Below are 16827 nucleotides of genomic sequence, written 5' to 3'. Positions count from 1 at the left end.
AAAGTTCTTCCAGTGATTTCCTATGGAGATACTCCAGAGGCCCTGCAAAACTGGATCTGGTTTTCTAACCTAACATGTTTATTTTAAAACTAAGAGAAAACAGTAAATACATCCCATACTACTCTCAGTATTAAATTTTACCCCAGTACGATCATTGAATAACATTCACTTTGCATAAATAAATACTTGGAAGTATTACTTCCTGTGTCATATGTTCTAGCAAACTTGTCCTGTTGAAGAGGAAGCCTGTGGCCCTGCACCATCTCGTGTCTGACTGTGAGTTAGCTCCATCCAGAACGCTACACAGAATGGAACAGCAAATGCCAAGGGTGCCCAAGGACGTGTGCTCAGGACATGGTCTCACAGGAGGGCGTGGCAAATACATCAAAAGCCACAGCCTTACCATAGGAAATGGCATAAGGATTTTAAGGAGCTTTTTAATTTTTATTTCCATAATGAATGCATGTAATTAAAATATGTAGCTATATATGCAAAACTACACACACACACACACACACACACACACACACACACAGGGAAGAGTCTCACTATGCAGCCCAGAATGGCCTTGAACCCATGGCAGTCCTCCTGTCTTAGACTCTGAAGTGTTGGGAAAACAGGTATAAATCACCACTCCTGACTCTCTTTTTCTTTATACAATGTTGTTGTCATCGTCGTCGTCGTCAATGTTATTGTATATATGTACAAAGGCGGGGGCGTGGGGGTTCATACAAAGTTCAGAGGCCAACTTTGTTGTCCCATTTCACATTTAAGTATACCAGGTTTGCTCAGCAGGCACATGTACCCTCTGAGCCATCTCAGTAGTAGGGGCTGAGCCTAAGCCTTAAACACGCTAGACGAGTGAGCGTTCTATTGTTGAGCTCAGCCCGTGACATGTGGATGTGTTTGCAAGCTTATTTGAGCACAGAGGAAGCGTGTTTTCAGCTTCCACGGTAGAAGTAGAGAAAAACAAAATCAGAAAATATTTATGCAGTAAATTGAGAAAGATGCCTTCAGCGAATGGAAAGGGAACAGGTACTTTTCCTAGAACCCTGATAGAGGGAACACAAGGAGAGCTGACTGTGGGAAGGTGGTTCTGTGCTAACTGTGTGGAAAAGACAAACGAACACCAGTCTTGGAGAGACTGAAGAAAAACTTACAATTTTCAGGAAGCCTGAGCTATTTCAGAGTCACCAAAAAACACAGGCTTAGAAGAACAAAAATGTGGCCCATTTACAGGCAAGATCACAAAAGAGTTGCCTATCGACCCACGAAGGGAAGGAACTGCACACAGGAAACCAGTCAGCCCAGCCATGCCCCGCCCCTCCCTTCCTCCCTGCATGATACTATCATTAGATTCACAGGGAAGGATGAAGAGCCTCTCCTCTCTGACAGCTGCTGAGTTACTGTTTTAATAAACATTTAATAGAAACATCCTTGTTATTTTGAACCAACATCTTTCTTGACAATTTCTGCCTGCATTTTAAATAACGCATTGGAGCTACAGATTTAATGATGAGTTTAAGGCAGTTCAGAAATCATAATTCACAGATGTTAATAAAGTTAATAAAGACAGGAAGTGACAAGGTCTGTGAGAAGAGCAAAGCCAATGCACAGTTAGTCAACAAGACATCAGTTAACAAGCACACGGACTCTTGTTCAGCCGCGTTTAACTAGCATTGTTCTAACTGGCCATGGAAGGCCAGCTCCACTGTGTACATCTCCAACACAATCCGTACACCCAAGGCTCAGGGAACATTATGAAAGAAGGGACAGAAAGAGTCAGAGGACCGGGGCACCTGCTAAGAGAGACGAGGCAGAAGTGGAGTTCAAAGCCAGCTCAGGCCACACAGAGAGCTCTAGACCATATTGAGTTATATGACACTCAATCTCAAAAGCACAAATAATGACATGAGAGTCTTTAGCAATTAGATTTCCAAAGCTATAAGGTTCACACCCATTAAACAAGCATATAGGAGACCTGGGTTCAGCACCTGGAAGTCACTTGGTAGAAGGAAAGGAGAGAACAAAGTCCCACCTGTTGTCCTCCAACCTCTATTCTCAGGCTGCTGTGACACACATATCTACACTCTCTCTCTCTCTCTCTCTCTCTCTCTCTCTCTCTCTCTCTCTCTCTCTCTCTGTGTGTGTGTGTGTGTGTGTGTGTGTGTGTGTGTCTCTCTCTCTCTTGCCCGCGCGCGCGTGCGTGTGCACGCACGGGCGCACATAAATAAATAAATATAAAAGTTTAACACATGTATAAAATTTTAAATTCTACATAATGCCAACTGTACTGGTTTAAATAAAGCAGGCCTTGAACTGGCTGATGACTTCATAGGCCTTAAACACTATACATTAAAAAAAAAAAAAAGTAAGAACATGGGGTCTGGAGAGATGGTTCAGTGGTTAAGAGCACTGACTGCTCTTCTAGAGGTCCTGAGTTCAATTCCCAGCAACCACATGGTGGCTCACACCCATCTGTAATGTAAGCATCTTCTGCTCTGCCTGAAGACAGCTACAGTATACTCATATAAATAATAAATAAATCTTAAAAAAAAAAAGTAAGCCAGGCAGTGGTGGCGCACGCCTTTAATTCCAGCACTTGGGAGGCAGAGGCAGGTGGATTTCTGACCTGGCCAGCCTGGTCTACAGAGTGAGTTCCAGGACAGCTAGGGATACACAGAGAAACGCTATCTCCAAAAAGGCAAAAACATAAAAAGTAAAAGTAAGAACAAAAAGAATCTATTAATTCCACCTCTAGCAATCTAAAGATTAAAAATCCATTTTTTTAAAAGGACATTTGAAACCATGCCTCCGCTTTTAGGCTGAGAACAAGTATAACATATATAATTCAGAAAATTGTTTTATATGCTATAAAAAAAATATTAAATGGCAAACAAACTGTACCATACCCTGCTGGCGGGGCATGCTAAAGAGCAAATCATTAAAACAGGCTCCGTGATGGGGGTTCAGACGAACACAGAACAACCACATGGAAGGAAATGCATCAAAACTTTTCTTTTGATACTAAGAAGAAGAAAAATGGGAGACCCTCCCCCACCTCTTGTTATATTGTTATTTCTCAAAGTCCCCCAGTCCAACCTTCTCCCTTATGTGACACTTCCTTACTAGGCCTGCTGGGGTCCTCCCATGCTTGGCCTCGAGTCCTCACAGTAACACCAGAAAGTAGGAGGCCCACACCTTCAACTCTTTGGGCTGTGCGCCTGTCACGTGGTAATTACTCCAAAGCACTTATTGGATGAATTCCCATTTCTCCCGGCTTCATATCTACTGCCCACTTTTCACAATTGTTTCCTGCTTGTGTGCTCTTCATAGTTGAAGTTGGATTTGTTTGTTTGTTTATATTCTTTAGGACTCACCATGGTTCACGGGAACTAAATAAATATTTACTAAAGTTATCAAGACCTGACTACACATCTCACAAGAGTGATGTTCATGCGGTTTTAAAAAAAATTCCTCCTTTAAACGTGAAAATCATATCCTAGGACAAAAAAAAATATGAAAAGAGCTCACACTCATATCTGAAGACCTATTCATCGGTAATTACTTTAACAACCAGGTGATTGCTACTGAGCCACGGAGGGACTTAGGCACACAAAGGGGTAGCCGGGAAGATAGGGACGCTGAAGGAGGGAGGTGGCTGTCAGACACTCTGAGCTGTGGTCTAAGGGTAAAGGGAAGCACAAAACAGGTAAGAGGAGGGGGCAACGAGCCCAAAAACTGGGGAAGGGCACACAGCCCAGCCCCCGGAACTGGCAGGGATTTCTAAGGGCTTAAACATGATCACGTCGCCTTCATGCGCAAGGCCTCCTTTGTCTTCAGGCCTCTACTACAAACAGTATTATTATCCCTGCTCCTAAAGATGAAAGAACAGGAGATTAAATAAGCAAAAGCTTGCTTGTGGCATACACCAACAGAGTGGGTTCAAAGCTACACTAGTGGCTGTGCTGCAGTGGGTGTTTTCTGGCCGGATGGAGAATGACACCACTCCAATTAGAAGGTGACTTACTAGCACAATAAAACCATATTAATAGCCCTATGTGGAGTAGATGAAATAAAAGGTAGACGTGCATGGGTAGAAAGTCTATAAACCTCAGCCTGGTCATGCCCCCAGTGCAGACACAATGTCTGGCTCAGGCTGCACCTAGTTAATCTGTAATGTAGATCTCCAGCAAGGCACAGGTTTAAAGGTAAGCTAAGGAGATTACAATGTGGTTGTCACTTCTGTTTAAGCATCCTCTGCATCTCTGAAAACTATTTGTTCCCTCTTGCTTACTACCTAAGACTGTCTGGCTTTGAACTCACTATGTAGCCCAGGCTGGATTCAAGTTCACAATCCTCCTGTTTCAGCCTCCCAAATCCTGGGTGCATAGGCATGCACCACCATAGCAAACCAAACCCTCTTTATTCCTAACTCTGAACTTAATTTTTAAACTAACTAAAAGAAAAATCATATCATTATAACCTCTCCTGTATGTTTGCAATACACACACACACACACAGACACACATCTCCATTCCTCATTTCTTCAGCCATCATGGCCTGAAGCAAATCCTCCTTGACATAAATGTCAAAGTCCTATGAACTGAGTAGACAAACACAGAGCAAGAATTTGGTCTTGAATTTCAGGGCAAGAGCTTCATTAACACAATTTTTTAAGACTTACACTAATGTTTATTGTATGTGTATGAGCATGGGTGTGTGTGTGTGTGTGTGTGTGTGTGTCATATTCATACAGTGCCCACAGAGGCCAGAGAGAAGGCCACATCCCCCCACTTGAACTGGAATTACAGACAATTGTGAGCTGCTATGTGGGGCCGGAGACACAAATCCAGGTCCGCGGAGGAGGTCAGTGACCTTATCGCTGAGCCATCTCTCAAGTCCCTCAATGATATATTTTTGACAGCTATTTTCTTCAAGTCACGTGAGCATGTTTGGGCGTTCCAGTGATCTAAGCATCCTGATTCTACAGTTGCCCCAAATGCTACACTGGAGAGAAGGTATCGTATTCAAATGTGAGCCTTCCAGTTCCAGGAGTGCAATGTTATAGCCTAGAAAGTGAAGAGACCACACCAGTATGTGTCACCAGGATCTCCAAGCAACCACATCCATCCAGCAGTCTGACCTTAGGACCAGCTGCAGAGTAATACTTCTGTGGGTCTCCTAATGAGCACGGGGCTTCTCTGTACTTTATCTCCTTTTTGATCCTTGTGACTGATCTAAAAGAAAGGGCTTTAAAATAGAAGCTCCAAGCTTACAGATAAGGAAACAAACAAAAGCGTCCAGGGCATAATGGAAATCACCCACAAGAGGAACTAAAAAGCCCTGACTCTGGAAGCTAATCAACACCATGGAATTAGCTGCTTAAAAAATGGTTCCAGGAGCTGGGATATACCTGTGTTGGTGGAATGCTTCCTAGCACACAGGATGTCCTGGGTTCGATGCCCAGCCCTGAACAAACTGGGTAGAGGCATAGTGGTGCAAGATCCCAGGACTTGAGAGGCAGAGGAAGGAGGATCAGAAGTTCAGAGTCACCTCGACTACACAGCTTTTACTGACCACCCCAAGATATAGGAAACTCTGGAGTTTTGTTGTTGCTTTTATGTCTCGAATAAAAAGTTATGTGTGTTTTACCACAACAAAACAATTAGAAGAATGAAAGTCTGTTTTCAAAGGAAGTCATTCTTGTTTCTTATGCCAGCTATCACCTTTGATTCTGTATCCTTTGGCTCAGATATTCCGGGAAGGAAGAAAACATCTCTTACCCTTTCTATCGGACTTGCCCCTTTACAGTGCTTCATTCAGTATATTTACAGGCATGTGCCTCACAGCCAGTCTGATCCTAAACTGGATGTTTGCTACTCAGATATACCAACTAGGAAACAGCTGCTGCTCCTAGCACCTGCCCCTTCCACAGGACATTCTAGGGTCTTCCGTGTGGCCGCCTCCCACGCAAGACCTACCATGGTTCAGAACAGCAGGAAGCGTCTAGGACTTGGCCACAGCCTTGTGGCCAGCTTCCAACTCAACTAGTGAATGACTTGACCTAACCCCTCATTAAATATTTTATCACCCTCTAGACAGGGCACTGAGCAAAACAGATAAGGTCCCCCACCCTTTGGTCTGGGAAAGAGATAATACACACATAAATGCACAAGCACACATCTTAACTTCAAAGACCGAGTGCCGTCAAGAAAATAAAACAGCAAGGTGGCAGGAGGAGAACAAGGGAGCAAGGGCAGAGTTTGGGGAAAAGGATCTCAAAACAGTAACTTAGGGGGGCAGAGGGGGGACAGGGACGGACAGGCATTCAAAGATCTGAAGTAAGAATGTTCTAGATAAAGAGAGCAGAACTAGCAAGGTTTCTGGTGAGAAAGGGCACACTATTTTTAGTTAGAAGGCCAGTACAATGAAATGGGAGCTCTTGAGCACAGAGATCAAGAGGCCACACAGGATCTGAGTGGAAGAATCGGATGCCAGAGTCAGCCTCCAGATTCAAACCAGGGTCATGATGAGATCTCGCTTTAATTTTTTGCAAAGACCACCCAGACAATTGCACAGCAAGTGAATTCAAAGGGAAACTAGAATGCACAAAGGAATGCAGGAGGAAAATGCACGAAGCTACAGAAGTGATCAAGGAAAGGATGGCAAAGGCTTGACGTAGGTAACAGCATGAAACAGAAAGCTGCTTTCTGGTTCGGTGTGTTCCGGGAGTTAGAGTCAACAGCACTTCTGATCACGTGAAATGTGGGAGGGGATATAGAAGTGAAATCACTACTAACTTCTGATTTGGTTCATCGAAAAAATGAGAGAGAGAGAGAGAGAGAGAGAGAGAGAGAGAGAGAGAGAATTGTCTTTTCACTCTTGGGACATCTCTCTGAAAAAAACACATATACCTGTTTTGTTTCATAGGTTACATGGCTGCCCCCAAGTTAGAGCCCCTTCCATACCCAGAGAAGATTCATCTGTAAGAGACTTTCCCACCTAGCAGCACTGAACCCATACGAACATGAACTGATATGTATAAATCCTATTCCTATCTTAGAAGAATTGTGCCAACAATTAAGTACATACAACAAGAAGCAGTCACTCTTGAAGAAATGACCACAGGCCTAAATGTCATTTTTATATAACAGTTTTGAAAAGAACCTTTCTGAGGAGCAAATTTACAAAATCAGAAAGGTCAGCTGGGAAGTGACCCATACAAGATGGCCGGCTTCCCACTCAGGACTGTGAGCAGCCGTGAGGCAGACTGCGAACAACCGTAGACTACCGGCCAGAGCCGCTCTTTCCCCCAGGCCTGCTTTAAAGTTACAGATGATCCCACATTTGTTTTACCTCACGGTATTTCCTCAGGAGCCCAATGCATGTGTAATACCTAGAACTCATTTCAAAATTCTAGAGTTAACTGGTGAAATTAAAGCTCACTCTATAGCCGGGTGTAGTGGTGCACGCCTGTAATCCCAGCATTTGGGGGGCAGAGGCAGGTGGATTTCTGAGTTCGAGGCCAGCCTGGTCTGGTGGAACAGAGTGAGTTCCAGGACAGCCGGGGCTATACAGAGAAACCCTGTCCAGGAAAAAGAAAGGAAAGAAAGAAAGGAAAGAAAGAAAGAAAGAAAGAAAGAGAGAGAGAGAGAGAGAGAGAGAAAGAGAGAGAGAGAGAAAGAGAGAGAGAGAGAAAGAGAAGAGAAAGAGAGAGAGAAAGAAAAAGAGAAAGAGAGAAAGACAGAGAGAGGGGGAAGGAGGGGGAGAGAGAGAGAGAGAGAGAGAGAGAAAGAAAGAGAGAAAGAGAAGAGAAAGAAAGAAAGAAAGAAAGAAAGAAAGAAAGAAAGAAAGAAAGAAAGAAAGAAAGAAAGAAAGAAAGAGAGAGAGAGAGAGAAAGAGAGAGAAAGAGAAAGAGAAAGAGAGAGAAAGAAAAAGAGAAAGAGAGAAAGAGGAGCAAGCACCGGCTATTCTTGCAGAGGACCGAGCTTGGCTCTCAGCGTTCACACGGGCGCTCGACGCCATTTATAAATCTAATTCCGGGGAATCTGACGCCCTCTTCTGATCTCTGAGCACAACAGGCACAGAAGCTGTGCACAGACATAGGTGAAGCAAACACTCATACACATAAAATTAAATTAAATTAAATTAAATTAAAGAAGGAGGAGGAGAGCGAACAACGGCACGTCACAAGTCTCCCTCAGTGAGAGAGTACTTGCTGGAACCGATGGACTGGAACCTGGAATCATGAGCCAAACCCTAAACCTTAAGTGCTTTGGTCAAGATCTTTTTATTATTGTTTAATTTTTTTCAGAAGACAATCAGTGTGGCGCATGCCTTTGATCCCAGCCCTCAGGAGGCAGAGGCAAGTGGATCTCTGAGTCTGAGGCCAGCCTGGTCTACGAAGTGAGTTCCAGGACAGCCAGGGCTACACAGAGAAACCCTGTCTCAAAAAAAAAAATAAATAAATAAATAAAAAATAAAGGTTCACTCTAAACAACACTGGAATGACAAGGTGGGAAGGGAGGGAGGAAGGGGAGAAGGAGGGAGGGAGAGAAAGAAGGAGGGAAGGAGCGAAGGAAGGAGGAAGAGAGGGGGAGGGGGATAAGGAAGGAGGGAGAGAAGGAGGAAAGAAGGAAGAAGGAGGAGGAAGAGGAGGGAGGGAGAGAGGGAGAGGAAGAAGGGAGAGGGAGAAGGAGGAGGGAGAAAAGGAGAGGGAGGGAAGGAAGGAGGGAGAGAGGAGGGAAAAGGGAGGAAGAAATAAAGGGAGACAGAGAGAAGGAAAGAGGGAGGGAGAGAATGAGGAAGGGGGTAAGAAAGAGGGAGGGAGAGGGAGGGAGAGGGAAAGGGGTAACCACACAGAGGTCCTCTATGACAGAGGACCTATGAATAACATGCTCAAAAACATCACAGAGCCCCACAGGAAAGATACGCTCGGTGCAGGCCTTGGCTCAAGAGATGAGTGCAAGCGCTCCATCCTTAACCACGCCGTCAGTCAACCAAGTATCAATTATGAATGCAAGGTGCAAAATAGCAAAATGCTTACTTCAGCTGCTAGCACTTCACCAACCCTCCCCACCAACAGCTGGCTTTTCCTGAATGCTCTTCAGATTAGAAACAACACCCAGCCTGGACAGCAAGTCACCCTAGTGTCCTAGGACGTGAGAGGAAATGTCGTGGTCACAGCATCCAAATCACCCATTTTATAACATGGAAAAGAAGCAAAACTGAGCGAAAGGTGACCGGACCCGTCAGCACAGAGCCCCTTGGGGATGGAAAAGCCGTGTTTGAGTGACTCTTAGCATCTGCTCCTTACACTGTACAGTGCAACAAGAAGAAAGGGAGCTCCGGGCATTACAGAAGAAGTGAAATGAACCAGGAAGTTAAAGTTCCAGGAGCGAGGCCCAGAGTCACCATCAGCTTGTCCTCTTCCTGCCTGCAATCCATGGCCTGCCGGCAGTCATCCACCCACCCCACCCCTGGACATTTGCATTTGTCCTGCCAGAGTGTGGTGCCTTCCATCAAGGTCTGCAAAAAAAAACGCCTGGAAAGGTCACACAGCAGCAAGAGTCAGGCTTCAGAGACACCCTGGCGGTTCCTGGGAATGAGGGGAGATGCCAGCGCCCTCCCTTCCTGTGAATCAGCATACTCCTCAGTAGGAATCACACAGCGCCCCTAAGAGCCAGGCCAGGTTACAGGTACATTTGAGCTGTGATGATTTCTGTCTTCTTTTGGTCCAGTCCCAGCACATCCAGAAATTTCCAGAAACTGTGGTCTGCTCACATAGAACTCATATTGATGCATTTGTGCTTTCAGAAAACAAAACTTCTACTCAAACTTACTTTTGTAAAGAGCACACTGATTTACTAGGGAAGGTACAATATATGCTTGGTTCATACTCCATTTTCTATTGCAAACACTTGTATAGATGATACAAAAAAATAACAATGAGAATCCTCTCCTTTGCTGTCTAGACCATCCTCTGTCTCCCACCCCCACAAAAATAGCTTAGCAGACATTAAATTTTCTATATTATATTTCACTTATACACATATTCCACCCTCCCATGGGTATGTCCTAGCTAAGTATAGATATTCTGCACATGAAAATGCTGATAACAGGAGAATCCAATCTACACAAAATCATTCCAAGAGTCTCTCACTATCTAAAAATAAATCTACATCTAAACAAGACAGCTCATACATGAAATCTTAACACTAAGAAGACTAAGACCAGCCTGGGCTACTCACAAAGTCCCAGGCCAGTAATACAGAGGACTCTGACTCAAAGCAATACAAAACAAGATGGTGGTGGTGGTGGTGGTGGTGGTGGTGGTGGTGGTGGTGGTGGTGATGGTGGTGGTGGTGGTGGTGGTGGTCATGATAGTGGTGATAATGATGGAGGTAATGTTAGTCCACTTTACGTCCCTAATTAGCTCCCAACCTGCTAATAATGCACCCCTCCTGTCCTACTAGAATGTGGCCTGGGATCTAAGAGCATTAGACCTTCACCAACTTGATCCCAGAATAACCACAAATTAAGTACTTACGGCATAAGCACCTATCAAGAATGCTGCGTTTGCTCTTTTCCGCTGGTCGAAAGAGGTGTAGTGCACTATTTTCTTTCTTGATAAACTGTATGACTGGAAGGAAAGAACAAAACAGAGTGACTACCATAGAAAGTCAGGAGTTACCATCTTCTCTCAACTTCAGCAAGTGTAGCAGTTCCTACAATGTAATTCCTTTCATTGCTAGTGTCTAGCTTCAGTGGTCTTTGAGACCTGCATGTTTGGAGCTAGGGGGTCCTACCAACTCCTTACTTTCTTGGATGTAACAGGGGCTACTTAGCTCACTTCTCTTCAATTCACCTGAATGTAAGAATCAACAATCTAGAGAGATGGCTCAGCCGTTAAGAACACTGACTGTTCTTCCAAAGGTCCTCAGTTCAAATCCCAGCAACCACATGGTGGCTCACAACCATCCATAAAGAGATCTGACACCCTCTTCTGGTGTGTCTGAAGACAGCTACAGTGTACTTAGATATAATAATAAATACATCTAAAAACAAAGAATCGACAATATAACAAAGATGGACATCTCTGAGAATGGAGATAACTGAATCATTGATTCTCCGTTCATAGGAGCCATTTTAAATAATTTATTACTGATCTTATGTATATGACTTAACCACTCTTCTTCATTCTCAGCATGACACTCTGAATCCAGGAGATATTGATATACCTTTCATTCTTTACAGTTTAAGATATGTCAACCATCTATTGTCTTCTCCGAAACTTTCATTTTTACAGATCAATATTAAAATTTTCTTTCTAGTATATACTCTAATAACCCCATTTTAATTAACTTAAAGAAAGTTATTAGTGGAAAAAGAGGAACCATCAAAAGGTTATCAAGGAACATCATGATTCAACAGCCATGTATTAAACTCATGAGCTCAATCATTAAGCACTTGCTATAGGCCAGGCAATATGCAACATGCTCAAGTAATCCAAAATAAAGCCAAATGGTTTGTTGAACACATGCTAAACATGAAAAGTAATAATTAGATCTATTAAATTAAATCAATTAGTCACAATTTAAATCTAGAGAAACTGGGTGTGGCTCAATTAAACATAATTTCTTTCGGTTGCAAGACTATTATGGTCTAGTGACTAATGGCTATTTAAATGTAGGCACATGAGATTATACTTCCAGGGACTGTTTCTATAGTTTGGTAAATATAGACATAAATATGACTTTCAATATTGTCTGTAAATTCACACTGAAAGAATAAATAGATTATTATACCCAGCACACTGAACACAGTCAACAACAACAACAAAAAATTCACTACCATGTTACTTTCAACAAGGAAAAGAAAGCAAAATCTAAGCTCCAAGGTGCATCATTTTAACTTATGAAAGCAAGAAGCTATGTGTATCCCAGCTAGAGACCAAAAGACATGCAACCCCTTTCAGACATGAATAACTACAAATCACATGTTTTGAAAACAGCAATGTCCTTGTTAACTGAACTTTTGAAAGTTATTGTCTGACTCGGAGACAATCTGTTCTTATTAATGGCTTTTTTATAGCAAGCAGAGGAAAAAGTAGTTATGTTTGATTCAATTCCATCGAATGTATTTTCTGAACTTATTTAAAGGCTTCATGGCTATCATCAATGGTGGTCACACATGGCTTCTTGCTTTCTCAATTTTGATTTATTGAGTCTCTGGGCAATTTTTTTATTTAATTTTACTATTTGTGGATTAATTTGTTTGCCACTTATTGCTCTTCACCAATAAGTTGAGGGTATTCACTTGTTTTGTTTTGTTTTGTTTTGTTTTGTTTTGTTTTGTTTTGTTTTGTTTGAGACAAGGTCTCTTCGTGGATAGCCTGGAACTCAATACTTAGAACAGGCTAGCCTTGAACTCACAGAGATTCCTCTGCCTCTGCCTCTCTGTCTCTGCCCCCCTGCCCCCCTGCCCCTGCCTCCAGGGGCCTCCCACATGGAGGTCAGGGGACAATGTTGCAGAGTCTGGTCTCACCTTCCCCCATATTAAGGCTGGTCTCTTGCATTGTTTCTGCAGATAAGCTGTGTACTCTGGGCTAACTGGCCCACAATCTTCCATATAATTCTCCTGTCTCCATTTCCCATCTCATATAGGAATGCTGAGATGACAGATTTGAGCCATCACATCCAGCTCTTTACACAGGTTCCAGGAGTGAAACTCAGGTCGCGGGGCTTGAGAGACTAGCACTTCTCTGTGTGAGCCACCTCCTTAGCCCTACAAGTGTTAACTATTTCAAAATATTCCCCACAGAAAGCTGCCAAGGGAAGCAAACTTGTGTTTGCTGCAAGCTTACAGCTGATTTATAGGGGAACATTTGACGCATTTCTCCTGCTCAGATGGTTTTGGACTTAATTTTCAGAGTTTGGGTCTCCAGAGCTCTACAGCTGAGGAATGGTTTCCGTGTGGTGAGGCTTGGCCTCTGGCCTCCAGGTCAGATGATGGGGAGTGGAGCTCTTGCCCAAGGGGTCAAAACCAACTCAAAGTGGATGAAAGCAGAGATCTTATAAACTTCAGCCTTGTCTAATGCCCCCCTCACTTCAGTCAGGCTCCTCCCTTAGAGCCACCCTGACCCATAGTGATTGGCACCAGTGACACTGTTCATGGGGAAGACGTCCTATCTCTGCAGTGGAAAAGCACTGGGGATAATAAAACATTTTCTCCGCTATTTAGCTAACATTTCCTGTGATTGGACTGATAAAACAAATCCTTAATGCTTTCTTTCAAATATGAGAAAAAAGCCATTTCTATAAACACACACACACACACACACACACATTTGCCCTGTTTTTCCATCCAAGCACTCTGAAAGGAACAGCACCATCCAGCGGGAACACATCTGTACATCTCTGAGGCTCTTTCATGAATATGGTGGTTCATTTTGACAGGATCAAGACTCCTCTAGGAGACAAACCTCCAGATACTCCAGGGAGCATCAGCCCCGCGCACCGCACCGTGTGGGAGCAGCACCGTCCAGGCTTGGGGCGGGGGGTGGGGGGAGGTCAAAAGTCAAAAGAAGAGAGAAAGTTGAGCAGCAGCATTCACCTCTGCTTTTTGAACAGCCCTTCACACGCTTGCTACCACGACCTCCCTTCCCACAATAACGGACTGTGCCCTCAGACTGGGAGACAAAATAAACCACCCTTCCTTCCTCACTCACTCACTCCTTCCTCCTCCCTTCCTTCCTCCCTCCTGTCCTTCCTTCTGTCCATCTGTCCTTCAGTTGCTTGTCACAGCAATATCGGGATAGCAGGACTCTGCTTTATAAACGAGCCCACCAACATCTTCTGAGTCTCTGCCTTAAGCCCAAGGGGGAGCCTCGTGCCTCTGACAGGACATGAGCCTCCTCCTCTTCACTCCGGTCCATCTCCTGTGGTCTCCCAGGTAGGCCTGGCTTTTCAAGGAGAACATTTGTAAAGTCGTGGTCATACAACTGGCTTTCAGTAAGCTAACCCCATTCTTAAGATGATTTCTTTATATGAGATGCTCAGAGATCAAAACACACACACACACACACAGTACAACAGCAAAGCAAATGTAAATACGGGTCAAGTCAAGCCAGTCTTAAATACAAAAAGGAAGATGTCTCTGAAAGAATACCAAGCCAACTCCACTGCATATGACCAGGACGGAGAATACTCTCCAGCCACTACCCGGAGATGGATACACAACTTAGATCTCCATCTTCCAAACTGACACGCCTGGCCTCCTGAACCCTCTCAAGCTAAGAAGACAAACAGCCCTCTCAGCAGCGGCAGTAAATATCTGTTAGCCAATTACTATATCTCATTTCCCAAAACAACAGGAACAAGGCCAGAGGGGCCCAGCTTAACAGTGCAGAGAGCTTTTCAAAGCGGAGGTCCCGAGCAAGGCTGAAACATAATAACCTTCATTTTACCAGAGCATGAGCCAGGTACCAGGCAAGGCCTGCTGCAAACCCTTCCACAGCCAAGTGTGGGAGGCAGGAGGAATCCAGATCTCTCCCACTGAGGCTGATAATTGGAGTAAACCTTAATTATGAGGCCATAACAAGTCTTGTGGCTCAGAATTTATTAAATAAGTCCTGGGCTGAAAAGGTCAGCAGCATAAAAAGTTTTCAGAAATAAAAAGTAAAATAAATTTAAGCCTAAACTGCATTATATTTTATTATTATATTACAGTGTTCCATTGCATGCTTGCAAAGTATCCTGGAGAGCTTGAAGGCCTTGGCCACTGGGCCTGCCCAGAGTTTCTGACTCAGTGAAGAAGAGTCTGGGAAGCCTACTAGATATATGTATCAGTAAATTCTGGAAGAAAGCTCCACACACATATGATGCCGCCCTCCCTGCCCCCTTGAAATGCTGTGATCTGGAAACACCAAGCATTTAATGAAACTGTCTCCTGACAAACATTGAAGTCCCTTGTAAAATAATTCCAAGCCATGCAATCCACTTTTTAAAAGCACATTACAAATAATAATAATAATTTCCACAGTCCTCTGAGAAAGCCTTGTCACGATAAACAAATCCACCCGCTACAGGAGAGGCCACCTCAGAAACGAGGCCCTTCAATGAACTCTTAATGAAGCCACTTTCAGAGAATCTTATTCCAGAGGCTCAAAATTCAGACACTCCCAAGGTTCTAGAACTTGGAGTGGGTCAGGTGACAAATGGCAAAAGCAGGTGCTCTCAAAGCACTCGTAACTCAACCCTGCTGTTTTCACGCAGGGCCTGGGCGTGGCACTGTCAGAGCCTTCCACGTCTGAAAGAAGCCCCGAATCCAAAATTCTGTGCGCATTTCATCAGTCACAGATGCTGACCACAGATTTAAATGTGTCTTTAAAAAATATAGACTCACTGTGTATCCCTGAAACTTATTAGAGTATCCTTGAACACACAGAGACTCCCCTGCCTCTGCCTCTCGGAGTTCTGGGATTAAAGGTGCATGCCACTGCACTTTGCTCAAAGTTAATGGGTTGTTTATTTGTTTTTTTGTTTTAAGAGAATTTATCCACCACAAGACATGTCTACAGAGTGGCAACCACTCTCCTGTGCCTGCTTACCAGACTGAAAAAGCCCCGGCTTTCCTATCAGCATGAATTGAGCAGCTGCTCCAGAGACACATTATGAGGGGGACCCTGTCTCTAGCTGATGTGTGATCTCAGTTTGTGATCTGATGCAAAATAGTGCCTAAGGCTTCTTGCAAACATGGAAACAACTGCACAGGGATGCCAACACGACACACGCTATACAATGACGGTTTCCTCAGACAGCAGAACATCTATCCATTTCCGTAATCTAACCTGCAGAGACTTCCAGACCAGCTTCCCTTCCCAGAGAGTCAAAGTTTTATAAGATAAATCACAATAAGCAAGTAGCATATCATCAAATATATTTAACAGTGCTTGTCAAGCGGGGAACGCGACACTGTGACAGACTGATTCAAAAATCAAGAAGATGGTGCCACATGCACCTTTTCTGTCTTTGAATGAAAGGCTACGGGGAAGGTTGCATTCAGGAGTCGTAATTAATAGAAGACAAGCCACGGAAACTGAGAGGTAGGAGAAAGTGAAGCATGCTTACACAGGGACAGCCCCGAGAAACTGTAGACATACACAGATCATGCGAGAAGCCGTACACGACAGTGACATACATGGATCATGCGAGAAGCCGTAGATGACAGTGACATACACAGATCGTGCACTTGTTCCATTTAGATCAGGAAACCACAGACCATGTAAGCATCCAACAGCAACATGTGATGCAAGTAAGTGCGAAACTAGAAGAAACGGAGTTCCTGGGTCACGTGACGGCTCGTGGCTTCAGCAGCCTCCTGATAAAGGCGCTCAATTGGAGTTGTTTGGCTAGTATGTCTGATTAAGCTATGCAAGTCAGTCCGATTGGAGTCAAAAAGACACCAGCACAGCCAGATTAATATATGGCTTAATAAGAAACACAGCCCATGCACAGCAGGCCAGGGACCGTGCCAGATTTAGGAGATCTCACAGTGCAGGGACCACGGCGGCCACCGCATCATCACTCATTCTCTTACTGGTGACCAGGTTAGCCCAGTAACGACCATGGCAAAAAGCACCTTAACAGCCATCAGGGGTCACTGCCAAAGCAATAAAGTGAACACGCCTTCCAGGAGCAGCCGGGACCGCCCCTGTTTACCTCCAGCCTTCTCAGGAAGGGGACATTCTTGAACATTTTCTTTGGCTGCACAAAATAAAATGCAGTTCATGTTTTGTTTGGAGCTAAGATAAAAACAGGACTT

General features: G+C 44.1%; 1 protein-coding gene across 4 annotated transcripts in view; it reads right to left on the bottom strand.

Moving 5' to 3' along the window:
* The window catches only part of Cdc14a (cell division cycle 14A), a 154119-nt gene that overhangs the window by 111943 nt on the left and 25349 nt on the right, over nucleotides 1-16827 (bottom strand). For 3 of the 4 annotated variants that reach the window (XM_052179379.1, XM_052179380.1, XM_052179377.1), the window contains exon 4: nucleotides 10553-10645. In XM_052179379.1, the coding sequence (XP_052035339.1) occupies nucleotides 10553-10645 (93 nt within the window). Of the gene's footprint in view, nucleotides 1-5984; nucleotides 6004-10552; nucleotides 10646-16827 lie in introns of those variants that run through there. The other variant, XM_052179381.1, reaches the window with a different exon arrangement.

Source organism: Apodemus sylvaticus, chromosome 4, assembly GCF_947179515.1.
Source record: "Apodemus sylvaticus chromosome 4, mApoSyl1.1, whole genome shotgun sequence".
Taxonomy (NCBI): Eukaryota; Metazoa; Chordata; class Mammalia; order Rodentia; family Muridae; genus Apodemus; species Apodemus sylvaticus.
The sequence above is the reverse complement of the archived record's forward strand: the minus strand, read 5'-3'. Positions and strand labels throughout refer to the sequence as shown.